Source organism: Xenopus laevis, chromosome 9_10L (assembly GCF_017654675.1).
Source record: "Xenopus laevis strain J_2021 chromosome 9_10L, Xenopus_laevis_v10.1, whole genome shotgun sequence".
Classification (NCBI taxonomy): Eukaryota; Metazoa; Chordata; class Amphibia; order Anura; family Pipidae; genus Xenopus; species Xenopus laevis.
In genome coordinates, this window is record NC_054387.1 from 7710062 (window position 1) to 7737180 (window position 27119).

General features: G+C 38.4%; 1 protein-coding gene across 2 annotated transcripts in view; it reads left to right on the forward strand.

Annotated features, from left to right (window-relative positions):
- The window catches only part of tlk2.L (tousled like kinase 2 L homeolog), a 35976-nt gene extending 10772 nt beyond the window's left edge, over positions 1 to 25204 (forward strand). Inside the window, exons 2-21 of one of the 2 annotated variants that reach the window (XM_018234888.2) lie at positions 2493 to 2578; positions 4030 to 4101; positions 5723 to 5795; positions 8592 to 8635; positions 9032 to 9133; positions 10701 to 10796; positions 12369 to 12461; positions 13307 to 13417; positions 14206 to 14342; positions 15091 to 15243; positions 15358 to 15424; positions 15520 to 15617; positions 16127 to 16208; positions 16371 to 16462; positions 17967 to 18056; positions 18868 to 19037; positions 19149 to 19287; positions 22341 to 22452; positions 22994 to 23101; positions 24447 to 25204. In XM_018234888.2, the coding sequence (XP_018090377.1) occupies positions 2498 to 2578; positions 4030 to 4101; positions 5723 to 5795; positions 8592 to 8635; positions 9032 to 9133; positions 10701 to 10796; positions 12369 to 12461; positions 13307 to 13417; positions 14206 to 14342; positions 15091 to 15243; positions 15358 to 15424; positions 15520 to 15617; positions 16127 to 16208; positions 16371 to 16462; positions 17967 to 18056; positions 18868 to 19037; positions 19149 to 19287; positions 22341 to 22452; positions 22994 to 23101; positions 24447 to 24620 (2094 nt within the window). In that variant the 5' untranslated portion in view covers positions 2493 to 2497 and the 3' untranslated portion in view covers positions 24621 to 25204. The remainder of the gene's footprint in view (positions 1 to 2492; positions 2579 to 4029; positions 4102 to 5722; positions 5796 to 8591; positions 8636 to 9031; positions 9134 to 10700; positions 10797 to 12368; positions 12462 to 13306; positions 13418 to 14205; positions 14343 to 15090; positions 15244 to 15357; positions 15425 to 15519; positions 15618 to 16126; positions 16209 to 16370; positions 16463 to 17966; positions 18057 to 18867; positions 19038 to 19148; positions 19288 to 22340; positions 22453 to 22993; positions 23102 to 24446) is intronic. The other variant, XM_018234891.2, reaches the window with a different exon arrangement.
- Positions 25205 to 27119: the final 1915 nt, after the last annotated feature.

The window sequence follows — 27119 nt, forward strand, 5'->3', positions numbered from 1 at the left end:
TTAGTATAATGTAGACTAGGAGTGCCCATACTTTACTAATAATACTAATAATAACTTTTAGTGATCTTGTCCCATTATGCTCTACATCCATAAAAGCATTGTTAGCATTCTGTTCTTAAATATTATATTGATTTATGAGATCATTTTTATTGCTATATTTAACAAACAACTATTCCTTATGTAACCTTAACATAATAAATATCTGAATGAAAAGAATGAAACAGGAGGGTGATTTAGACAAGCTGTTTATTGACAGTGTCTTCAGATCTACTGATCACCAACTAATGGTCTACTAGTAGATCCCCATCTACCTTTTGGGCACCCCTGATTCAGAGAGGGATATTCTGAGACAATTTTCTAATTTGTTTCATTATTGAAGGTTTTTGAGTTATTTAGCTTTTTATTCAGCAGCTCTCCAGTTTGCAATTTCAGCAATCTGGTTGTTAGGGTCCAAATTCACCTAGCAACCATACATTGATTTGAATAAGAGACTGGAAGATGAATAGAAAGATCAGTAATAAAAGTAATAATAACAATACATTTGTAGCCTTACAGAGCATTTGTTTTTAGAAGGGAGTCCGTGACGCCCATTTGAAATCTGCAGAGTCAGAAGAAAAAGGCAAATAACTATAAAAAATAAATAGTAAAGACCAACTGAAAAGTTACCTTAAAGGCGAACCACCCCTTTAAAACCATTTAAGCCCCTCTCTCTACAAAGAACGAAGGCTAAACTCTTGTTAAGCAATTATATATATTTTTGTATAAATGGTGTCGTTCCCCTGACTCGTGCCCCATTAATGCTGATGAAGCAAAGATCTTTTTGTAACTTAAGCCAATTCAATAAGTCCAGGTTTGTGAAGCTGCTGCAGTTGTTCTTTGTGTCTGCTTTAATTTCACTTATCTGACCTCTGTTTTATTATGGCCACTTATTGCTAAGCATGCTGTAACTTAATACCGCATTGGGCATTCATTTCTAAATATAACTTTGCAGCGAAAGAAAAGCAGATTATAAATGAAGCAATTTGGGAATTTATTTTCTCAATCTCACTTTTATACAAATATACACAGACCAAAAGGTTTAATAAATGAATGCAAGTAAAGGTATGGAACCTGTTATCCAGAATGCTACGGACCTTGGGGTTTCCGGATAACGGATCTTTCCATAATTTGGATCTTCATACAGTAAGTCTACTAGAAAATAATGTAAACATTAAATAAACCCAATAGGCTGGTTTTGCCTCCAATAAGGACTAATTATATCTTAGTTGGGATCAAGTACAAGCGACTGTTTTATTGTTAGAGAGAAAAAAAAAATCTGGATTATTTTAATTCAATGCTGTCTATGGGAGACAAACTTTCCATAATTCGGAGCTTTCTGGATAATGGGTTTCCAGAAAAGACAATGCAGGGCTAGATGCCAGCGGTCTACTATACAGTTGGATGCCTCCTGAGACAACCAGGAGTGGTTTGGGGAAAGACAGACCACTCTATCTATCAGGGCAACTTAAATGAGAACTAAAGCCTAGCTAAAGAAGTAGCTAGACATGTTGTACTTTATTTTTTATGTTTCTGTACCAGCCCAAGGCAACCACAGCCTGTAAAGATCTGTGTCTCCAAAGATGCCCCAGTAGCTCCCCATCTTCTTTTCTGCTGATTCACTGCACATGCTCTGTGCTGCTGTCACTTACTGAGCTTAGGGAGCCACTCACAATATACAGTACACATAGAATAGAAATGTCACAATATAAGGCTGATTAGTAATTAATACACATAATTACTACATGGCAGCACAGACCTGTAGCATCAGCTTATATTACAGCCAGGGAAGCTCATTTTCTGCTGGATAATTAGTGACGAGCCCTAAGCTTAGCTTCTCAACAGCCAATCAGAGCCCACTGAGCATGTGAGTGTCACAGACACTTTCCAAGATGGTGACCCCCTGTGACAAGTTTGAAGTCCTGGATCATTGCTGCTATTGACAAGTTGAAACTTTAGCCTCGTGCAATAGGTTCACTATATAAAATATGGAATTTTTAGCCATATTCATTTTTACAGTCTAGTTCTCCTTTAAGGCAGATACAGATATAAGCAGTCAAGTTGATCCCTAGCTGTGCAGTCTGGATTATACTGGGTCGGAGATTATAAAATGTGGGGTGGGGAGGCTTTGACCTTGATCTAAAAAATTTTGTTTGCCAAGTTAAGAAGGACATCAAAGGACAAATGCCATGCTACTAAGTTAGTTGACACACACCGATCTTACCCGAAACATTTAAGTGTTTTAGTATGTCTGGTTTTTTTTTCTCCGATGTATCGTCTTTTGTACCTTGTATGGAGTGTATTGTAAATGCCTTATTGCTTCCATAAGAAACCATTCTTAAAGCAATATCTGAATATTAACTTCTTTAGATTAAAAAATGTGTGTGCAGCTGCTAAAATAAAAGTATGCATGTGTATTGCACTAGCAATAAACAATGTTCTACTTTTTTTTACAGTGGAAATGATGGAAGAGTTGCATAGCCTGGATCCAAGGCGACAGGAATTGTTGGAAGCACGGTTCACAGGGGTGGGTGTGGCAAAGGTAGGTATAATGTTCTAGTGGTTGTTACTGGCTGTGAAAGATGAGTAGATTGGAGGACCCAGTTACTTTGCTGACCAGATTTTCTGCCTGTGATTAGTACCTCCTCACTGCTTCTGCCCACTTCATAAAGGAGAATGCACATAATGAAGTGAAAACAGTAAGGGATTTGCTCTTCCCCCACTATTGAAATGCTTGATGATTTTTTGGGTGATCAGAGGCAAGCTTAAAGGTTAACTAAAGTCTAAAATAGAATAAGGCTAGAAATGCTGTATTTTGTGTACTAAACATAAACATGAACTTACTGCACCACAAGCCTAATCAAACAAATAATTTATGCTTTCAAAGTTGGCCACAGGGGGGTCACCATCTTGTAACTTTGTTATACATCTTTGCAAGACCAAGACTGTGCACATGCTCAGTGTGGTCTGGGCTGCTTATAGATCGTCATAACTTATCAAAACAGCACAAGTCAAATAATATCTGCCAGAAGCCGATACAGCAAGACTGATTAATAATCAGAATATACAGACTGCACTGGACCTGTGTTGTCATGTAATCTAATGTGGATTTTATAGTTTTTGTATTGTTTAATACAAACTTTCTCCAACTCTGCAGAACCAGTGGCTGCAGCAAAATAATCCTCCAAATAGAATCCCAGTTTATCTGTTTAAATCTGGCTCCATGATCTTTGCCCCTACAGCTGGAGTCGGAAACAGTAAAGGGAATTTAAAGGCAAAAATAAAATCCAATACAAATCTTTACACAGTCGCTGACTGCTCTACAGGGAAACAAACAAAGCTGCTTGAGTTCTGCATGGCTGGGAAGTAAGGCGAGGGCTCCCCCTGCTTGTTTCCCTGCAGAGCAGTTAGGGACTGTCTGACAATTCCTATCCACACCAGTAAATGAAGGGACAATTTCACTGCATACAGTCAGGTTTCTTATAACAACAGTACACGTTTTTTAATTATATTGGAGATAGGTTTAGTTTTGATTAAAGAAAGTAAAAATGGAATTTTATTTTTTTGCCTTTATATGCCCTTTAACATCATTATGTGCAATGACCGTTGTTGCTGATTTATATACAGTTATTTGATAAAACATTTTTGCTGGAGTCCATTAAATGTATAAATTCTTTTCTTCAATCAGTTATTTTAACTCAAGAGTTGTTGCAGTAAATGGTTTCAGACCATACCTCATCATGTAGAACAACTTGTAAATCTTTATTCTATCATTTTTAAATGAAAACCATACCATAAAAACATATTAAAAGCTGAATTTGTACATAAATCTTTATTTCCATTTTCCGTTTTTCCAGCACATCCTAAGTATTCAGCGCAATTTTGATCTAAATTGGTGTCGTGCAATTCAAATGCATTGGCTTTTGACATCTGTTAACATAGAACCAATGTTGTGTTATTTATTATTACAGTTTTTCTTGTTTTACTTTTAAGGCTCCTCTTACCAGCGAATCCTCCAACCAAAGTCTTTGCAGCTTGGGTTCTCTGAGTGACAAAGAACTTGAGGTGAGCAGTTCTATGTCCTGAAATTGGTTTTCTTTTCTACTACTTTCCATCCCCGTTTGACCCAATCACACATCTTGGTGGGAGGTTCCACAAATTAATGAAGCAGGTGGATCCCATCTTGCTTTGCAAAACATAAAAATCTATAAATGCACACCAATAAAAAAAACAACTGAATTCCTGGTAGAATTCAGTATTTATTTTACATTGTGCAACATTTTTGGTAGGGATGCACCAAACCCATTATTTGGGATTCGGCCGAATCCTTGATGAAAGATTCGACCGAAAACCAACCTGAATCTTAATTTGCACATGCAAATTAGGGGCAGGAAAGCAAAAGGTGGAAAAAATTCTTCTTTTGTGATGAAAAGGCACATGATCTCCTACCCGCCCCTAATTTACATATGCAAATTAGGATTTGGTTCGGGCAGGCACAAGGATTCGGCCGAATCCTACTGAAAAAGGCAGAATCCTGAACCTAATCCTGGATTCGGTGCATCCCTAATTTTTGGGCTGCACAGGAGGATATTATCCTGATGCCCTAAGCTGAAATAAAGGCTTTTTAAATAAAAAGATTTACAGTTTGGTGCTGTTCTGCAAACAAATGCTGTAAGAGGAGATTATCCACATAGAACCTGTGCTGCCCAAGGGTGAAATGTCTCCTGAAAATTCCTTTCCCTTTGGGGTTGACCAGTGTTGTCACAATAAAATTAGTTTTTTGGGTTTTATAGTTTTTCACAGTTTCTGAATCTTTTATATTCCTTGCCAGTCAGTTACGCAGCAATGTCTTGTTTATTAATAACAGTACAGCTATCTGGAACCCGTTATTCAGAAAGCTCCAAATTTCAGAAAGGCTGTCTCCCATAGACTCCATTTTACCCAAGTAATCCACATTTGTAAGAATGATTTCCTTTTTCTCTGTAATAATAAAACCGTAGCTTATACTTGATCCCAACTAAGATATAATTAATCCTTATTGGAAGCAAAACCAGCCTATTGGGTTTATTTAAAGTTTACATGATTTTCTAGTAGACTTAAGGTATGAAGATCCATGGAAAGATCGGTTATCTGGAAAACCCCTGGTCTCAAGCATTTCGGATAACCGGTCCCATACTTGTATACTAAAATTTTATTGCCATGTCTTTGCTTAAGTGGTTGGAATTTTTTCCTCTTTTCTTTTACCTTTTGTAAAGATAGGTCATCATTTTACTCTAGTATAATCACAGTTATAATAAGATTTTTAGTTCCTCTGCATTGGCTATTCCAGGAACAGGAAAGGCAGTCATTAACCTTTTATTAGATATATGGTTCTTTAGTGAAAAATACTTCAACTTATAACCATTTCATTTGGTACCTGTATATGGCAAAATACATTTACATGCTAAGTGTAGTGGTGATTTTTATTTTTAATCATAGTAAATCAAAGCACACGATTGCTTTGTACTGTGGATTTTTTTTTTCTCCATTTTGTTTTATTTTTAAGGGAAAGAGTATATATCATACTCTTCTAAACATTATTTAAAATTTTTTAGTTTTCCTGCCCTCCTTTTGACATTTCAGTTTTCCTTCCCCTGGTAGGACAGAAGTGCACTTTTCTGTGTCATTTTAAAAGGTCTCTCTTTAGCAGACTCCCGAGAAGAAGCAGAATGATCAGAGGAATCGAAAGAGAAAAGCAGATCCGTATGAAACAAGCCAAGGTAATTAATTCTGTTTTACCACATTCTTGGGTCTTCTCAAATAATTGTGTGTTTTGCTTGGTTGTATCTATATATCTGATGATATATAGACAAGTCTTTAGATGAGGAAACGTGGTTGGTCAGGTATCATTAAAGGGGTTGTTCACCTTTGAGTTAACTTTTAGTATGATGTAGTGAGTGATATTCTGAGACAATTTGCAATTGTTTTTAATTTTTTATTATTTGTGGCTTTATTTAGCTTTTTATTTAGCAGCTCTCTAGTTTGAAATTTCATCAATCTAGTTGCTAAGGTCCAAATTCCCCTAGCATCCATGCCTTGATTTGAATAAGAGACTGGAATATGAATAGGAGAGGCCTGAATAGAAAGATGAATAATAAAAAGTAGCAATAACAATACATTTGTAGACTTATAGAGCATTTGTTTTTCAGATGGGGTCAGTGACCCCTATTTAAAAGCTGTAAAGAGTAAGACAACGAAGAGAATTAATTTAAAAGCTATTAAAAAAAAAAAGAAATAATAAAGACCAATTGAAAAGTTGCTTAGAATTGGCCATTCTCTAACATACTAAAAGTTATCTCAAAGGTGAACCACCCCTTTCAGTATATACTCTGTATATAAGCCCACCTGGTGCCTCTTATCCCAACTAGTGCTATTTTTAAAGGGGTTGTTCACCTTTGAGTTAAACGTTGGTATGATGTAAAGCGTGATAATCTGAGACCAGTTTTATTTATTTTTTTGTGTTCTTTAGCTTTGTATTCAGTAGCTATTTGGTTTGCAGTTTCAGCAATCTGGTTGCTAGGGTACAAACTACCCTAGCAACTGTACATTTAAATGAATTAGAGACTGGAATAGGAGAGGCCTGAGTAAAAAGTTGAGTAATAAGATGTAGCGATAACAATATATTTGTAGCCTCACAGAATATTTGTTTTTAGATGGGGTCAGTGACTCCCATTTGAAAGCTGGAAAGAGTCAGAAGAAGAAGGCAAATAATTCAAAACTATAAAAAAAAGGCCAATTGAAAAGCTGCTTAGAATTAGTCATTCTATAACATACTAAAAGTAAAACCACCATTTTAAGCAATTCAGTCCTGGTTACAAATATGGATACTTGTTTGAAAGCCCTCCTCTTTTTTATTTTTTGATTAAAAACTTCTTGGTTAGAGCTAAGGTGTTGGAAACAGATTGTTCAATGGTGAATGCTTCCTCTGTTTAAGTGCTTTTTCTGTGCGACAGTAATTCAATAACCAGAACCTAGAAGGGAACTAGGATGTATTGTTTGTGTTTATTTACACAATACAGTTGCATTTGGGGCTCTTATAGGTGTCCCTCATTTCCTCTAAAAAGGATTAGACTCTACCGGAAAAAGATGGACAGGAAAAAAGTTAGAAATGAGAGAAACTGCATTTTTATTCAGACACACCTTGGGTAAATTAAGTGGTTGATATAATAGTTATGTAATGAATTAAATGGTAAGTAACAGAAATTAGTAAGACATTAACACAAAAGGAATTATTTTAGACTGGAAAAATGTTTGACTCACAAAGTTACATTTCAGCAGTATTATGTGTTAAATGTTTGCATAGTACAGGTTTAAGGTGTTGCATATTTTAAATAGGCTCTTAATGTGTCATTGGATAAATTAAGGGGCAGATTTATCAAGGGTCAAATTTCGAGGGGTTAAATTCCTCGAAATTCGACTCCGGAATCGAATAGGGAATTTGGGCAAATATACGCGCTGGCGAATAGTCGAATGGGCGAATAGTCGAGCGATCGAAGGATTTTCATTCGATCGAATGCCTTTTTATTCGATAAAAAACGTAGAAAAAAAGCCTATGGGACATTCCCCTAGGCTTCTAAAGCAATTTGGTAGGTTTAATCTGGCGAAGTAGGCAGTCGAATGATTTTTAAAAGAGACTGTACTTCGACTATCGAATGGGCGAATAGTCGCAGCGTTTTTATTTACGCCAATTCGATAGTCGAGGAGCACAAAAAACTCCTCGAGATTTGAGTTTTTTTCCCTCTATTCACCCGAGCTTAGTAAATGTGCCCCTAATTATTGTGTTTATGAGGTCCTTGCATTGAGTGCATTGTAGCGTTTATACACTAGGATTTTACATTTTTCAATTGTTTGTGTCCTGTAACAACATTTAAGTTTTTAATATTGGGGCTGCACGGAATCCACTATTTCCTTTGCAAAAGATTCGGCTGAATCGAAGCCGGATCCTAATTTGCATATGGGGAAAGTGGAAAACATTTTTTTACTTGTTTTGTGACAATAAGGCACACAATTAATCTCCCCGCCCCTAAATTGACATATGCAAATTAGGATTCATATTTGGTATGGCCAGGCAGAAGGATTTGTCCGAATCCTGGATTCGGTACATCCCTATTTTATATACATCTCCTCATATACAGAATGAAGGCATCGTTTAAATTGGGGCTTTTAGTGTGTCCTGCCATCTTGAAATTATAACCAAATTCTGTATACCAACAGCAAGAATTCAATTGTATACAAATAGAATTTACAGTCTCGCCCCCCCCCACACACACACACGTTTTCAAATGCCTGTTACATCTGCCTGTTAAAATCTTGCCACAGTTTTTAGTACTGCGGAGTATCACATGCTTCGTACACAATAGGAACCCATTACCATCTCGATCTGAGCAGTCTACTACAGTAAATAAAAGAACCGACAGATTAATCTATGGATTAATATAATACATCTGTAAGGGTGCCTTATCCTGTGAACAGATTAATATTTACTTGTTCTTTGTATTAACATTTTTTTTTTTTAGGGAAGAACACCCCAAGAGGACATAAAATTAGTGATTATTTTGAGGTAAGAATCTCTCGTCTCTCACTTGTGCCTTATTACTCTAAGTTTGATTATGCACACCTGGTTAGCAGAGCATCTCCCCTTAAATTTTGGCAGTGGTTGTTTGCTTTGCAATTTCTATTCTTTTAACACCTATTAAGAATAACCAAACCTATCATAAGCACCTATAGCCATAGCGGTTGAAACTTCACCTGTGAAACAGAATGGATGAATGACTGACATTAACGGAATTGTTCAGTGTAAAAATAAAAACTGGGTAATATAATTGGCCAAAAATGTATTGACTGGATGTCTAACATAATAGCCATTACCTGAACAAAACCTGATCAGTTCAATGCATTATGCTTTTGTTTTGCTTTAAAGTTGTTGTTCCAAAGCATTTTGTCTTCATTTGTACAGTTTGCTTGTGGAAGTGGACCGGGGACAAGCCCAGGCAGAAGTGTGCCCCCTGTTGCCCGATCCTCACCGCAACATTCCTTATCAAACCCATTACCTTTACCGGTATGGCTTCACTTTTTGGGTGTTGTAAACCGTTATCACTTTGTCCACTGCTAATGCACTTCGGTACAAATGCTCTGCAGCTTGCCCTTTGCAAAATGTGTTATATTATTTGAAACCATTTAAATGAACATAAAAGTTGCCATGAAATCCCATAGGTTGTAGCAGGCTTTAAATTTTATATTTTCAAAATCAATTTCATTTTACTTATAGGGATTCTGTCATGATTTTTATTTCTAAATGACACTGTTTATACTTAAAATAATTCACTCCACAATATAAAATTTCATTCCTGAACCAGAAAATGTATTTTTTAGTTGTAATATTGGTGTGTAGGTGCATCTCAGGTCATTTTGCCTGGTCATGTGATTTCAGAAAGAGCCAGCACTTTAGGATGGAACTGCTTTCTGGCAGGCTGTTGTTCTACTCAATGTAACTGAATGTGTCTCGATGGGACCTGGATTTTACTATTGAGTGCTATTCTTAGATCTACCAGGGAGCTGTTATCTTGTGTTAAAGAGCGTTACCTTCCCATTGTTCTGTTGTAAAGGTAAGGTCGCACCTGATGATTCGGGGAGATTGTCGCCCGGTGACTATTTGCCCTGAACGGCGTCCCCCTGTCTTCTGCCTGCTAGAATGAGAAATTGCCTACAGCATGGCACTCGCATCGCGTCATTTTACGAAGTTGCCTCACTGGCGACTAATTCTCCCCGAATCTCCAGGTGTGACCTTACCCGTAGGCTGCTGGGGGGGGGGAAATAGATATCACTCCAACTTGCAGTACAGCAGTTAAGAGTGATTAAAGTTTAATAGAGCACAAAAGTCACACGACTGGGTGCAACTGGAAAACTGACAATATGTCTAGCCCCATGTCAGATTTCAAAATTAAATATAAAAAAATCTGTTTGCTCTTTTGAGAAACTGATTCCAGTGCAGAATTCTGCTGGAGAAGCACTATTAACTGATGCTTTTTGAAAAAGATATTTTTTCCCATGACAGTGTCCCTTTAAGGATTGATAGTAGACATTATTGTTTGTTACAACATATAAAGATGGCCAGTCACATGCTGATTAAAGCTGCAGACTATAGCGCTGAGCATTGAGCTTATTGGGCTCTGTATGGAGCTCTGGCAAATATCTGGCGTATAATCAGACAGATATCGGTTATACAAGTTAGAAAATCCTGTCGGTGAGGACTGCATCAGCAAGTTGATCCTGTCGGTTCTCCTTATGCCTGCAGTATGATCCAATAATTTACTGGAGGGCCAAATAATTGAATCCGCCTCACAACCTCACAAAACAAGGTGTATGGCCAGTTAAATCACAAGATTAATGATAAATCTTTTCATTTACAGTCATACTAGTAATGTTTAAATTTCCATGATAGTGGTTTCTAGTGCTGTGTGAGGCTAGCTTGTTTTCAGCTTCTTGGCTGCCATTGATATTACTTTGCTAACCTTTTGTTCATTTATTTTTTCCCCATTTATACTTTTCTTGCCTGGCACCAAAAGTGTTTTGTCTAACATTAAATATTTTCTATGGGTTTTTTTTCATATCTGTTTTTCTTGTAGAGTCAGCAGTGCAGCCCTCCCTCCACTGTACCAGTGAACCCAGAGCATTCCTGCGCCTCCTTTAAACATATTTCCGTCCAGCACAGGTGCACACAGGTGAGTGGCTTGTCAAATGTTTGCTTGTCAAAAGTATTGTGTGGATTTTTTATTTTATATAATAGACCATTTGGGAGCAACAAAAAGAAATAATAACATTTTGGTTACAGAATGTCTAGAGAACAATCCATGTATAACTGCCTCTTCTAAACCTTATTTAATTGTGGGATAATGAGATGTAAAATAATAACGAGACAACACAGTAAGGCCTTTGTTATCTGGCCTTTTTGTTCTGCTGTCACTCGAGGGGCTGTTTGAATCAATAGGAATGCAGTTTTGGTCTATAACTGGTGCAGCACAAAAACAAGACCCGTTAATGTGAGTAGAAAGTTGCACAGGTATAGATTTCCTCTAGGGATGCACCGAATCCACTATTTTGGGTTCGGCCGAACCCCTGAATCCTTTGCGAAAGATTCTGCCTAATGCCGAACCAAATCCTAATTTGCATATGCAAATTAGGAGTGGTAAGGGGAAAACATTTTTTACTTCCTTGTCTTGTGACAAAAAGTCACGCAATTTCCCTCCCTGCCCCTATGGCCCTTTGGATGGGCCAGGCATTAAGATTTGGCTGAATCCTGCTGAAAAAAGCCGAATTCTGGATTTGGTGCATCCCCAATTCTCTTATCTGGAAACCCAGTATCTACAAAACCAATCGGTGAATGAGATTTTATTAAACACAGAATTATGTCTTTGTTACTGCTAATGTTATTTGTAATGTACAGATATCAGGCACATAGTCAGCAAAATTCTAAAATGATGGATGCAGGGTATCGCTATATGACTGTTTAAATTCTCCTTTAGCAACTTCAAACTAAGAGCTGTTCTTTATATTTGGCATTTCCAAGGTTTTGTCTACCGCCTAAATGTGGGAGTTATATTTTTAATTAAAGGACAAGGAAAGTTAAACTAAAGCAGTAGCTAGAAATGTTGTACGTTCTGTTTTGTGCTTCTGTTCCAGCCCAAGGCAACCACAGCCCTTTAGCAGTAAAGATCTGTGTCTCCAAAGATGCCCCAGTAGCTCCCCATCTTCTTTTCTGCTGATTCACTGCACATACTCTGTGCTGCTGTCACTTACTGAGCTTAGGGACCCACTCACAATATACAGTACACATAGAATAGAAATGTCACAATATAAGGCTGATTAGTAATTAATACACATAATTACTACATGGCAGCACAGAAACCAGTGCAATTAGCATCAGAATTTAATAATCAGCAAACCTGTAGCATCAGCTTATATTACAGGGGAAGCTCATTTTCTGCTGGATAATTAGTGACGAGCCCTAAGCTTAGCTTCTCAACAGCCAATCAGAGCCCACTGAGCATGTGAGTGTCACAGACACTTTCCAAGATGGTGACCCCCTGTGACAAGTTTGAAGTCCTGGATCATTGCTGCTATTGACAAGCTGAAACTTTAGCCTCGTGCAATAAGTTCAGTATATAAAACATGACATTTTTAGTCCTATTCATTTTAAGGGTCTCCTTCTGCTTTACCTGTGCCACAGATTATATTTTTCCCCATTCCAGTTAACGTGATGTAAAAGTAATTCCTTTTTTAATTCCAAATTTTAGTCTGACCTCACAATGGATAAGATATCCGCTCTTGAAAACAGCAAAAGTTCTGACCTTGAAAAGAAGGAGGGAAGGATCGATGACCTGTTAAGGGTGAGTATTAATCTTCATTGTTGTTTATAAGCCTGGCAATTGGATCATTGACACACCTACCTTTATTTAAACTGCCCACCAATATTGCCAATTTTCCTAGTTTTAATAGTAGACCGTGTTACAGGACTAGACTAGCATAATGATCCTTTTCTCTTGGCTTCTCCACTATCTATGTTGAGGGAAGGAAATGGAGTTCTCAGGAGAAGACATAGCTGGATTCTAACTTATGTTGGAAAAAAATGTTCACAGTGCATTAAATAGCAGCCCTCTCTATGGAGGCAATCATAATTAATATAAGGAGCATGATTTAAGTGGATTATTTGATCTACAAATTATCCCAGCACTGGACCTCCACATAGATCAGTTTCCATATTGGTATGACCTCCACTGAGCAGTGACTTGGGGGGTCTCGGCCTATAGACCACTTCAGCTGAGATTTGGGAACAATTCTTAGTTTTCCTATATACACCTGAAGGTCAGTTACCATGATGTTTGTGGTAAATGCTTTATTTATGTTCTTTATTGCCAAATGGATGCTGCACCAATACTTGAACCTATTAGCTAAGTTGGACTCTGACCAAAGGCAGGACCTGCAAGGAAATATGAACCAAAAAAACAACCACTACTATAGATTTTCTTTGTATATGTTAAAAAATGTGTAGCCAGTTTGTCCTAACAGTTTAATCAGAAGTACAGTAGGATATGGGTAGACCGCCAACTTTATGGTTACACATGCAGCTGTTGATTGGATGCCATCCTCCACTATTTATTTTTTTTGTTTTAATGCATGTCTCCTTAAATGACTAAATAGTTTTTTTGATTCCTGACTTTTTGTCTCATTTCAGGTAAACTGTGACCTACGGCGACAGATGGACGAGCAGAAGAAAATGCTGGAAAAGTATAAAGAACGGTTAAACAGATGCGTGACAATGAGCAAAAAGTTGCTCATAGAGAAGGTAAACCTTTACTTTAATAAGCATAAGTAAACTCAAACCGCAGCCATCTGTTGCATTCTTCTGCACAGATAGATCCTGATTTTTTTTAATTTTCCTGTGCAATGTGTATTGCCCCAAAATTGTAGCCTCTGCAATACATACAGTCTGGGAACTACTATTGTTACACTCTGCACAGCAAGAGTGCTGTCTATAGAATGAAAAGTTGCACTGGTTAATTTATTTTTTAAAGGGGTGGTTCTCTTTTAAGTTAACAAAGTATGTTATAGAATGGCTAATTCTAAGCAATTTTTTTAATTGGCCTTAATTATTTTATTTTTTTTATAGTTTTTGTATTATTTACCACCTTCTGCTTCTTTCCTGCTTTCAAATAGAGGTCAATGGCCCCATCTAAAAATCAAATGCTCTGAAAGGCTACACATGTATTGTTATTGTTACTTTTTATAACTCATCTTTCTATTCAGGCCTCTCCTATTTATATTCCAGTCTCTTATTCAACACAATGCGTGGTTGCTGGGGTAATTTGGACCCTAACAACCAGATTTTTGAAAATACAAACTGGAGAGCTGACAAATAAAAAGCTAAATAACCCAGAAACCACAAATAATAAAACATGAATATCAATTGCAAATTGTCTCAGAATTTCCTCCTCTACATTATACTAATTTAAAGGTGAACAACCCCTTCAATGCTCATACAATCTATCTGAGCCTGCTGCCCTGTTGTAAGAGTTGAGGAGTGCAAACCTCTTTTAGAGTTTTGAAAACAACTTTTATTTGTATTGTCTTCAGTCCAAACAGGAGAAAATGGCTTGTCGGGATAAAAGCATGCAGGATCGCCTGCGTCTGGGACACTTTACTACTGTCCGACATGGAGCCTCTTTCACTGAGCAATGGACAGATGGTTATGCCTTCCAGAACCTCATCAAGTAAGGAATAATCTGAATGCAGTGTTTGTTCCTACTGTAATTACAGCACTCAACTCAACTGTTTTTTTACTGTTGATTTTGTATCCCTCAACTTTTTATACAGAGTATGATACATTTCCTCTCCTTTGGTTTTATATCAGACTGAAAGCGAGGGGTGAAATTCCTTGCAGCGCATTTATCCTTCCGTAATAGACCCTGCTTCCTATTCCTTTTGTTTTGAACCTTCATCTGAAATGCAGGTTGATTGTTCCCCAATGGAGTTTCGACAGATCAAAAGGCTACAAAAATCAGATAATCATAATACAAACTAATTGCACATCAACCAGTTTCTCTCCGATGTGACAAGCCCATAGATCAGTGGTTGGTGCCCAGCACTTTTCACAAATCTGTCATGTTCCAGATCCAGTATGTATTTAGCAATGCCATGACTACTATTGTATACGATTAGAGTTGCCAATAGAAAAGTTGCATGGAAATATAAGCACCTAAAATGTTGGTATTTTCTTTAATATACACATGAGTTGACCACCTTCTGTGTTTATATAGGGGCTTGGAGAAAGATGTGAGATTATATCATCCAATTTCCTTTTATTTGTTAGTAAAATGTAATTGTACATTCCTTACTATCAAAGTAACAGGCTATATCGTTTATTTTTTTTTTCCAAAAAGCCAAGGTACAGTCTATGCAAAAAGCTCACTTAAGATGTCAAATTTCTGACTCGCTTACTACGTTTTGCTTTTGTTCTAGGCAACAAGAACGTATAAATACCCAAAGGGAAGAGATTGAAAGACAAAGAAAAATGCTGGCAAAACGGAAACCACCTGCAATGGGCCAAACCCCTCCAGCCAACAATGAGCAGAAACAAAGAAAAAACAAGACGAATGGAGCAGAGAATGAAGCGTAAGTGAAAAATCGGGCCTTGTGGAAGAAATAATTGTAATATATAGTCCTTTCTGAAATATTTGGTATTCTCTGTTCTGTATCTGCCAATTTATTGTATTTCTTTGTACTTAGGTTAACATTAGCAGAGTACCATGAACAGGAAGAGATCTTCAAGCTACGATTAGGTCACCTTAAAAAGGTAAGGGACATCTTTCCGCTACATACTTGTAAAGACATTCGTTTAATACATATATTTGTGTGCTGCTATAATGGGTAATAAACATTTTGTAACAGGAGGAAGCTGAAATTCAAGCAGAACTTGAACGACTCGAGAGAGTGAGGAATTTGCACATTAGAGAGCTGAAAAGAATACACAATGAAGATAACTCACAGTAAGAGCAACATCATAAAACTGCATTGCCTAAGACAAGTATTTTTAAAGCAAAATGTATAAGGCAAATATGTTTATAAATACATTATGTATAGGACAGTGTTGCACTTGTATTTCCTGCCCTCTGTTTGCCCTTTCACACCTTAAATGTCCAAGATTTGGTTTGTTACCAAGAAATAGTTTGTAGGGCTAGAAAAGATATATATTTTTTTTTTTACTTTTTCACCTTGTGTTCCTTTAATTTCTCTTCTGTGATTACCGATTATGCTGTTCAAATCTTATTCATGTATAGGGCACATATAGCAAACCACATATCTGTGGGCCAGTTATATTATGTTCATTCTATCATTTTAAGAAGTCTTTGAAGCTCTTGAATACGTTGGTTGCCATAAATGTACATTTGAGGGCTGCATCAACCCATGGCCTTCAGCTGGACAGACCTGTTTTACTATATTAGATCATAGTAGAAGGAAACCAATAATTACAAAATGATCATGTACTTCTTTACAGATTTAAAGACCATCCAACGCTAAATGACAGATATCTGTTGCTGCATCTTTTGGGTAGGGGAGGCTTCAGTGAAGTGTATAAGGTATGTTGTTTTGGGGTTTTTGGTCTGTTCTTAATCAAACGGATGCTCTATCCTGTTTAATGAATCGCTCATGTTCATGAAATTAATTTGAAAACATATCCTCTCTGTTTCTCTGTGTGCAGTTTTATTTGTAAACCTGTTAATATTTTTCTTGCATTAAAGGCATTTGACTTAACAGAGCAAAGATATGTAGCTGTGAAAATTCACCAATTAAATAAAAATTGGAGGGATGAAAAGAAGGAAAACTACCATAAGTGAGTATGAAGTTTTATCTGATTTGCTTTCTGAAATTGTGTTTAGATTGAGTTTTTTTCCCCCTGATTTCCTTTCTGTAGGTTATATGGTTATTTGTAATCCGTTATCTTTTTTTAATGGTTTCTTCATTCTGCCACTAGGTGGAGCAGTAACTGAATCTGCTAAAAACATTTTATGTATAATTCTGCAGAGGCTAATTTATTTGTTATATAGTGGCTACACAATTGTGCAGCAATTTTCAGAGATTATATGTTTGCCACATCAGTCCCTGTTCCAGTGAAGTTTACAATCCAAGGTCCCTATCCCATTCACACACAATAGGGTCCATTTAGTCAAAGTCTGTTAACGTGCTTATATGTTTTTGGAGTGTAGGGGAAAGCTGGTGAACCCTGTTTGTTTGGGGAAATATCTTTCCTAGACAGTAGCCTGGCTTTCTGTAAACACAGCAGTTTTAGCTGCTTTCCCCTGAGCTGGCTGTACTGTGCGGGTCCTGATGGATCTACAGGGGGCCTCTATGATCTAATTGTTGGCCTGGGGCCAGACAGTCCGATTTGTCTTTCCAGTTGGGTGACCAGATTGGGCAAAGATCTACTTGTTGAGCTTATAAACTTTAGCCTAACAAGCAGGTCCTTATATGGCTAAGTGAAAACAGGAGAATGCTTGTGAGTAATCTATTGGCTATTTATACAGATAGCCATGTCTCTTTCTAGGCAAGCCTATCTTCTCAAACAAGAAAAATACTGATATGAAAGTACATATTTGCTAACTTAAGGAGAAAACTTCAGCATTTAACGAAAGTGAGCATATGCCTTTACAATTGTTAATGTAGCAGTGGTAGTACAGTCCTAATGCTGCCCATAGACGCAAAGATCCGATCGTACGAATCCTCGATTCGTACGATTTTCGGACCGTGTGTGGAGAGTCCCGACATTTTGTCATTCAGTCGATCGGACAGGTAAAAAGATTTCTGTTGGCTGCCGATAATTTCTCTGCATGTATTGCCGATCAGACGATTTTGAGTGGGAGACTGTCACCAGTTTTGTCGGACATAAACTTTCGTACGATTGCTGTCAGGGGCAGAACATCGGCTGATCTGTTCGTTTAGTACTTTAATTAAACTGAAGGTTAGTGACAGGCCTATGGCAAGCTCAAGGGTAGAGGCACACAATGCTATTTCTAGCCGGCGGGAAGGCATTGCGGAGAGATTAGTTGCCGTGAAGAAGAGGGGATTTGTCGCTAGGTGACCGGTAATTTCCCCCGAATCTCCACGTGTGTCTCTCCCCCAAGATGATCTGTCGGGAGATTTTTCTCTGCTAGATAATCCTTGATGGTGTTGCTAAATGAAAAAAAAAATGGGCCATTGTTTGAACTACAAAGGGGGTGCTAAACAAAACAAGTCTGAAAACGGCTGTGCTAGAGTATTGGCTTAGCTTGCTGTTGCCATTTTGATATAAGCTGTACAGTTGGGAACAGGTTAGCTTTAAACTTTGTCTCATTTCACAGACATGCTTGCAGGGAGTATCGTATCCACAAAGAGCTTGACCACCCAAGGATAGTGAAGCTGTATGACTATTTCTCCCTTGACACAGATTCGTAAGTAGCTTCTTTTGCCAGGGCAAATTATTCATTGTAAAACAAAGGCATATTACGTTTTATAGCGACATTTGAAGCAGCCCCTGTTCCTGTGGCATTTACAGATATTTCTCTATTGCACTAAGAGGAGAAGAATGGTTGCCAATACATTTTAAGCCTTTATAAATAGTTACTACCACACTTTTGCCCAAGTATATAAGCTCTTGTGCCACATGAAGACCCTCATTTTAAGTAACTCCTATACTGCCTATTGAAATCTGAAATCTGTAGTGCATTTAAAATCATTAGTCCCCCCCAGCAACCATATTACACTTATAATTAACTCAGGAGCACTGGTGAGAGTGTAATATGAATAGAAGAGGGTCTGAATAGAAAGATGAGTCGGAAAGTGGCAAATAATTCAAAAGCTATATGAAAAAATAAAGGCCAGTTGAAAAGTTGCTTAATGTTAGCTGTTATAATATATTATATACTAAATTTAACGGTGAGCCACCCCTTTAAGATTCACTTGTCATTCCTTGTTCTAAAGGCTAAATGACAATTATTAGGCCACAATTTCACAATACAGACGCCATTAGGCATCTATTAATCTGAATATTTTGAAAAAACTACTTGGGGGAAACCCACCAACACGTTATTGCACATTAATAGCTGATTTGCGCGTAGTAAATAACTTTTGGAGAAAAGTTCTAGAAAATATTAATTTCCTGCTTTCCTTTCTTAATCCTAGAATTTGATTTATTCCTGTGTGGTAATTTATCAGTGGGTGAGTTGTGGGCTTCTTGTAACAGGAATGCGCTTGCCGTTGTAGGTTTTGCACTGTGCTCGAGTACTGTGAGGGAAATGATCTTGACTTCTACTTGAAGCAGCACAAGCTAATGACAGAAAAGGAAGCTCGCTCTATCATCATGCAGATTGTGAATGCCCTTAAGTACCTGAATGAAATCAAACCACCCATTATACATTATGACCTGAAGCCAGGTGGGTGTTGACCGACATGCAGAAGTGATTTCCACTGTTAATAAAATCTTATTTCCTTTGTAATTAAAATCCTTTTCCTTTAAAATCTTTGAAATCACTGTATTTATGCAGGTAATATTCTGTTAGTCAACGGTACTGCTTGTGGGGAGATTAAAATCACAGATTTTGGTCTTTCGAAAATAATGGATGATGACAGTTATAATTCAGTTGATGGAATGGAACTTACATCACAAGGAGCTGGAACCTACTGGTGAGTGTTTTGTTTTTTTTATTTCATAATTTTCTTCTGGTAATTTAAAACTCAACCCTGCTAGTGTTTCCCTGTCATTTTCCTCCTTGGCCCAAAACACAAATCTGGCAGAGGTTCAAGTTCATTGCTCAAGATTAAGGGAATTTTTCAGTGTAAAAACTAGGTAAATAGATAGGCTGTGCGAAATAAAAAAAATGTTTCTAATATAGTTAGTTAGGCAAAAATGAAATGTATAAAGGCTGGAGTGACAGGATGTAGAACAGAACACTACTTCCTGCTTTGCAGCTCTCTTGGTTTCTACTGATTGGTTACCAGGCAGTAACCAATCAGGGCGGGGGCCGACATGGGTCATTACTGTTGCTTTTGAATCTGTGCTGAATGCTAAGGATCAATAGCAAACTCACTGAACAGTTATGTCCCATGTGGGCCCCCTTAAAGTCGCTGACTAACTCAAAGTTAGAGAGCTGAAAAGCAGGAAGTAGTGTTCTGTTATGTTACATATCCAGTCACTCCAGCTAACTAACTATATTAGAAACATTTTTTATTTTGCACAGCCTATCTATTTATCCAGTTTTTATTTTGATATTGAACTGTTTAAACATCCTACAGAACATTGATGACCATGAACATGATTCATCAGATGATGGTATTACATTAGTTGACTGTATTTTGTATATGACCCCTGATATTGCTCTCTTCTAATGCTCCACCTAATGCTTTCTCATGTCACAGCATCAGTTGTACGCTAGAGTACTTTGGTTATTTGTTGTATTCATACCTTGAATAAAGCTATTTTATAATAAACAACAAATTCTAGAAAATGGTTGGTTAATTTTTGCGGTATTGCAAAAGCTATTGCAGGACCAACTTTCTTTGCAATTAATGTAAGGCATAGAGCTAAAGTTTTGTTTTGTACGTTTTTGCTGGGCCATGATATTAACCAAACAAACTAAAAGTTTCATTTTGTCTAAGGAATGTTGATACCATCCTTGTGTTACAAATCTTTCTGTTAAATGATGATCGCAGCCTTATTAAATTCTACAAGTAAGGAATTTATAACCTTTCTGGTGAACTGATATTGACATTGTACAGCAGGGGGGGCACTACGCCCCATCTTACCAGAGCGTAGGCAACCAAGTATGGGTGGAACAAGTAGCCCAAATCATCGGCTCAGAGGATCCCTCCACAGACCTCCTTCTGGTGCAAATCGCAGATGCAAATTCATACATTTGTGACGCGGCTAAATTGATAGCAAGGGCCTTTGCCCAATCCATCGCAGCCAGGTGTTTTTTTGTGGCTAAAGAACTGGTCCGCAGATCTAATCTCCAAGAGATCTCTGGTCAGCCTTCCATACGTAGGAAAACTATTTGGGTCCGAACTAAAAAAGATAAAGATAATCTCCCAAGCTACAGGGGGGCAAAAGTACCCTGCTGCCACAAAACAAACCCAAGAGGGCCCCCTTCAAGAGAAGACCATTTTTTCGTCTCTTTTGCCAGAACCAGAGTCATAGGCAAAGGACACAAACGGAAAAACACCAAGCACCCAGCCGTCCCAGGATCCAACTCTTCCAGGTCGGGAAACCGGAGTTCTGCAAAGCCTTCCCAGGACAAACCATTTTTTCGATGAGGAGGTGCCCACCCTTAAGAGCATTCTCTTAGGCGGACACTTAAGAAACTTTCGGGAGGTGTGGTCGCGAAGGGTCCTGGATTCTTGGGTTCTACAAATAATTTCCCACCGCTATCTCATAAAGTTTGCACATCTTCCCCCAGAGAGGTTTTTCATCTCAAAGTTTCGAGCAGGAGAACCCAAGCGAGCAGCCTTTCAGGGGGTCCTGCATACTCTAGCAGCTGCCGGGGTAGTAGAGCAGGTTCCCTTAAGGGAAAGGGCTTCTATTCAAATCTACCAAGAAGGGTCCTTTCGCCCGGTCCTAGACTGAAGGTGCTCAATGACCATGTCAGAAAGCACCACTTCAAGATGGAATCAGTTCAATCAGCACTGATGTCACTAGAGAAGAAAGAGTTCATGGCTGTAATCGTCATCAAGGAAGCGTACCTGCTCGTGCCTATACATCCCAACCATCATCGTTTCCTTCATTTTTACATAGCAGAACATTGGCAATTCGTAGTGCTTCCCTCTGGCCTCTCTTCCACACCAAGAGTTTTCACTAAGGTCATGGCAGCAGCTCTGGTGGAGCTACGTTTGCAGGGCGTGGGGCCAATAACATACCTGGACAACCTCCTGGTCAAGGCCCCATCCAAGTCCCTAGCCACACTCTACCTCCAGACGGTAGTGACAACACTAACACAAATGGGTTGGAGCATCAATTTCCAGAAGTCAAAGCTAATTCCATCCCAGAGTACAGAGTACTTGGGACTCATACTGAACACCTCCGAAGGAAAAGTATTCCTTCCGCAGGACAAAGTTTCAGCTCTCTGCAGGCGTATATCGACACACCAGAGGGCAGAACAGGTGCTACTACAATCGTCAACGAGGGCCCTGGGGACGATGGTCTCATCCTTCCCCGCAATTCCAAATGCGCAGCTACACACCAGACCACTACAAAGACTCATCTTGCAGCTGAACCAAAGGGATCTGGATCCCTTTGTTAACCTTGTCAAAACCAGCTCGGGCATCACTTGCCTGGTGGATCCGACCAATGACCTTTCACTCAGGAAAACCATTCCCCAACCACAAGTGGATGGTCATCACAACCGATGCCAGTCTACAAGGCCGGGGAGGAGTTCTGGGGGATCAGACTGTGTAGGGTCCTGGAAACAGGTGGAACAGTCGCTCCCCATCAACATCCTGGAACTCAAAGCAATCTACCTCTCATTGCTTCACTGGTCAAACGGACTAAGAGACCTGCCAGTAAGAGTACGGTTGGACAACGTGACAGTTGTGGCCTACATCAACCACCAGGGAGTTTAAGACGTATAGGGGGCACTAGCAAATGTGTGTAACCTACAGACTAACCTTAGATGATTTGTATTCAGGATCATATTGATTGCATCCAGTTTTTGCAACCAGCAAACATGGCTCTTCTCTTTTCTCAGGTATCTGCCCCCTGAATGTTTTGTAGTTGGCAAAGAACCTCCAAAAATCTCAAACAAAGTGGATGTATGGTCCGTAGGAGTCATCTTCTACCAGTGTCTGTACGGCCGGAAGGTAATGTGTAACTGCTAATTTCATTTCTTAGGTGCTGAGCATAGAAAAATGAGCACTAGTTGTTTATACTTTAAATTGTTGTAAGCAAAGCATGTTTCTGGAATAAATCCACTCTCAAGGACTGAATTTTTAGAGAAGACTCTAAAATAATGTAATATACTATGTAAATACTATGAAGCGAGTAAAAAAAAAAAAAAAAAGAAAAATAGAATTTAGGAATTCTAAGATTCAATTGGTTTTTGGCTTTTAGAGGGAAAAACAACTATGGAACTTTCAAAATACCTCAAAAAGTTGAACATGTCTTATATGCCCCTTTTTGACATTAGCTCATTTAGTTTGAAAAAAAGTGCTTGTTAAAAGGGGTGGTATTTTCCTTTAAATGGACATTTTTATACATTTTTGCAGAGCTTTTCTCTAGCAATCACAGCAGGATTGGTGGATGGTTTATTCATAATTCCATTTCTTTTAAAGTGCTGGGTATCTTAACATTCTTTGCAATAGTTTGAATTTGGCCTCCAATAAACTGTTTTCTGTTTCACAGCCCTTTGGACATAACCAGTCCCAGCAAGATATCCTGCAAGAAAACACCATCCTGAAAGCCACAGAGGTGCAGTTTCCTCCCAAGCCAGTTGTGACCCCTGAAGCTAAGGTAATTGTGCTCCTTGTTTTCTTGTACTATTATGGTTGTCTCAACCTCTTCACTGTAGAAAGCCAGCAGTCTAGCTTAAAGGGATTCTGTCATGATTTTTATGATGTATTTTTTTTTATTTCTAAATGACACTGTTTACATTGCAGATAATTCACTCTACAATATAAAATTTCATTCCTGAACCAGCAAGTGTATATTTTAGTTGTAATATTGGTGTGTAGGTGCATCTCGGGTCATTTTGCCTGGTCATGTGCTTTCAGAAAGAGCCAGCACTTTAGGATGGAACTGCTTTCTGGCAGGCTGTTGTTTCTCCTACTTAATGTAACTGGTGTGTCTCAGTGGGACCTGGATTTTACAATTGAGTGCTGTTCTTAGATCTACCAGGCAGCTGTTATCTTGTGTTAGGGAGCTGTTACCTTCCCCATTGTTCTGTTGTTAGGCTGCTGGGGGACAGGAGGGAGTGATATCACTCCAACTTGTAGTAAAGAGTGACTGAAGCACAAGTCACATGACTGGGGGCAGCTGGGAAACTTACAATATGTCTAGCCCCATGTCCGATTTCAAAATTTAATTATAAACAAATCTGCTCTTTTGAGAAATCGATTTCAGTGCAGAATTCTGCAGAAAGTTAATTGCAAATTGTCTCAAAATAGCACTCAATTATACTAAAAAGTGAACAACCCCTTTAAGCACAATTAGAATTAGGTAGAGAGGGGCTACCCCATGTCCTCTTATTAAAAGGGGTTTAAAGGGGTTATTCACCTTCTAAACACTTTTTTTCAATTCAGTTGTTTTTAGATTGTTCCCCAGAAATAGACTTATTCAATTACTTTCCATTATTTATTTTTTACTGTTTTTCCAAAATCTAAGCTTAAAGTTGAATGTTGGTGTCTCTGGTGTTTGAGTCTGACAGCTCAGTAATTCAGGTGCAGACTCTGAACTGTTACAATTTTGCAACATTGAGTTGATACATTTCTCAGCAGCATCTCTGGAGTATTAGCAACTATTGTATCAATTCTAACAGCTGCCTGTAATGAAACCCAGAGATTCTGCTCAGCAGTGACAAAGATAAGAAATGTATCGAGTAAATGTATCCATTTAGAACAGTTTACAGGGTCGGCGACTCCCCCTCCTAGAAAAAACGATCACAAATCGAAAATAGAAAGTCATTGGAAAAAGTCGTTATTTCTGGTGAATTATCTGAAAACAACTGGTTGTTTGAAGGTGAACTACCCCTTTAAGTCATGCATGGGACTCTAGTTTGAGTTTGCATCCCCAGGGCTCATGCTGAAAGATCATATTGTAATCCAATTCACATTTTGATGCTTTTTTTTTTTGTTGACAGGCTTTTATCCGTCGCTGCCTGGCCTACAGGAAAGAAGATCGAATAGATGTGCAGCAGCTGGCTTGTGATCCCTACCTACTGCCACACATCCGCAAATCCGTCTCTACAAGTATCCCAGCCAACGCTGCAGTAGCCTCCACGTCTGGTTCCTCCAATAATAGCTTGTCAAACTGAGAACCCAGGACTTCAGCACAGAACAGTTAATGAATAAAGCAGAGGGGCTCAGTCATTTGGCGGCTTCTGGAATATTTTTTTCTTCCTTTTCGTGGAGAAGTAGTGCATTTTCAGGACAAAAAAAAATAAAATAAAACTTTTTTGGGCTTTTTAGAGCCACTTACAGCTGGATTGAATTTTGGGGTCTTGTGAAAGAACCGCTGCAGGAATTGTATACATTCTTTTCAAGCACTTTCACAATAAGACAAACCCTAAACCTTTCCTTCTTCAATGCCAGACTGCTGGTTTTCTTCACACTCAAACAAACACCCTTCAGTCCAGACAACTGACTTACACGAAGCAGATTTTCCAGGAGTGGAAACTTTGCCTACTGAACTAGAGAATCCGTTGGTATTTAAACCTGTTCTGGTCCCTTCCCATGCTTTCATCCATTTTTCTTAAAGACACCAGTGCAACGTTTCAAGATTGGGTAAACACAATACCCCCTTCCATCCTAATCATCAGTAAGAAGTCGAGAAGCTCTTTCCTGAAGCAGAAGTTTTTTTTTTTGTTTAAACCTCTCCATTAAAGATGTATTAATCTGGCAGGTTCTAGTTTTCATTAAAGTGAAATCCATATTACTAGTGACAGAAGGAGAGTCGAGCTGCTCCCTTTAACGATGTGTCATAAGGAAGCCCTTTGCACCTTACCGTTTTGTTTTTTTATTAGGCATGGCAGATTTGGACTACTAGCCTATGCCTTTTATTTATAATATGGAAATCTAAATGCTGCGGGGAGAGGTGGGCTGTTAGGACCACCCTGCATTTTTTTGTTATGATTCAAGCTGTGTGGCATGTGTAGATCCTTCTGCAGTTTACCAATTAAGAATTGTGCAAGGGGCACATAAGGTATTAGAACCACATAAGCATCAGCAGCTTTTCAGACAATGTTTATATAGTGCAACTCCTGGACGATCCTTCTGAATACAAATAGGTTGAGGGACATGCAAATATCTCTGGGGAAGAATGAACAGAGGGGGTCTTGCACCAAGGTGTTTAAATACCACATAACATGGGTTGTGCCTTTTTCACACTGCCACAGAAAGCTTTAACACGCCACTACCCTCCTAAAAAATGTTTAGTCAGAGATTGATAACTAGACACCTAAATTGTTCTGTAATCCTCACTAACTAAATCACTTCCCTGGGTATATTTTTTTCTCTCACTCACATAAAATCCACCTCTCCACCCCAAACTGTTCATAAAATTATAGGGATGCACAGAATCCACTATTTTGGATTCGGCCAAACCCTCGAATCCTATGCGAAAGATTCAGCCACATACTGAAGGCATATGCAAATTAGGGGTGGGAAGGGCTAAACATTTTTTACTTCCTTGTTTTGTAACAAAAAGTCATGTGATTTCCTTCCCCAACCCAAATTTGCATATGCAAATTAGAATTCGGTTCGGCCATGCAGAAGGATTCGGGCAAATCCGAATCCTGCTGAAAAAGGCCGAATCCCGAACCGCATCCTGGATTAGGTGCATCCCTATTAAATTGTGTCACCTGGTATTTCTCTTGCCTAGATTGGGGTACAGAGACACCATGGAGATGGGGAAATTAAAGGGGAACTATAGCGAAAATGAAAATTAAATATGTTTCCTCATACTAAAGTAAGACACTTTCTAAATACAATCAATTAAAAATTCTTGAAATTAAGTTTATCTTGACTATTCCTCTCAGCATCTGTTTTTCTTCATTCTGTCTTCATGCAGCAGTTGGGTGTCAGATATTCATTGACAATTAGATCCAGGGATGCACTGAATCCAGGATTCGTTTCCGCCAAATCCTTCTGCCTTGCCGAACCGAATCCAACTCCTAATTTGCATATGCAAATTAAGGGCGGGTAGGGGAATCGTGTGACTTTTTGTCACAAAACCCACCCTTCCCACTCATAATTAGCATATACAAATTAGGATTCGCTTCGGTATTCAGCCGAATCTTTCGCAAAGAATTCAGGGTTCAAAAAAGTGGATTTGGTGCTTCCACAGTTAGATCCAATATATCTTATAGGGGTGGGGGGGCTTCCTTTCCTAGCATGAATTAGAGCTCACTCAAATAACTGATTCCAGTACAAATAAAATGTAACAAAATTACTGCCTTTTGCACAAATTCTGCATGTAGAGAGACATGATGTCTGGTCAGTTTAATAGAGTGAGCTCTAATACATCTTCTAGGCAAAAGGAGCCCTCCTATAAGATATATTGGATCATTCATCTGACACCCAACTCCTGAATGACGTCAGAATGAGGAGAAACAGATGCTGAGAGAGGAGTAATGAAGATAAACTTGATTATTTCAGAAATAGGGCAGATTTTTTAATTGATTGTATTTAGAAAGTTTCTTATTTCAGTATGATGAAGCTTATATTACATTTTCATTTTCACAATAGTTCCCCTTTCAAAAGTTATTCCTGTTCCTCAGGGTCTCAACCCCAGGCTAGCCTCTTAGTCCACAGTT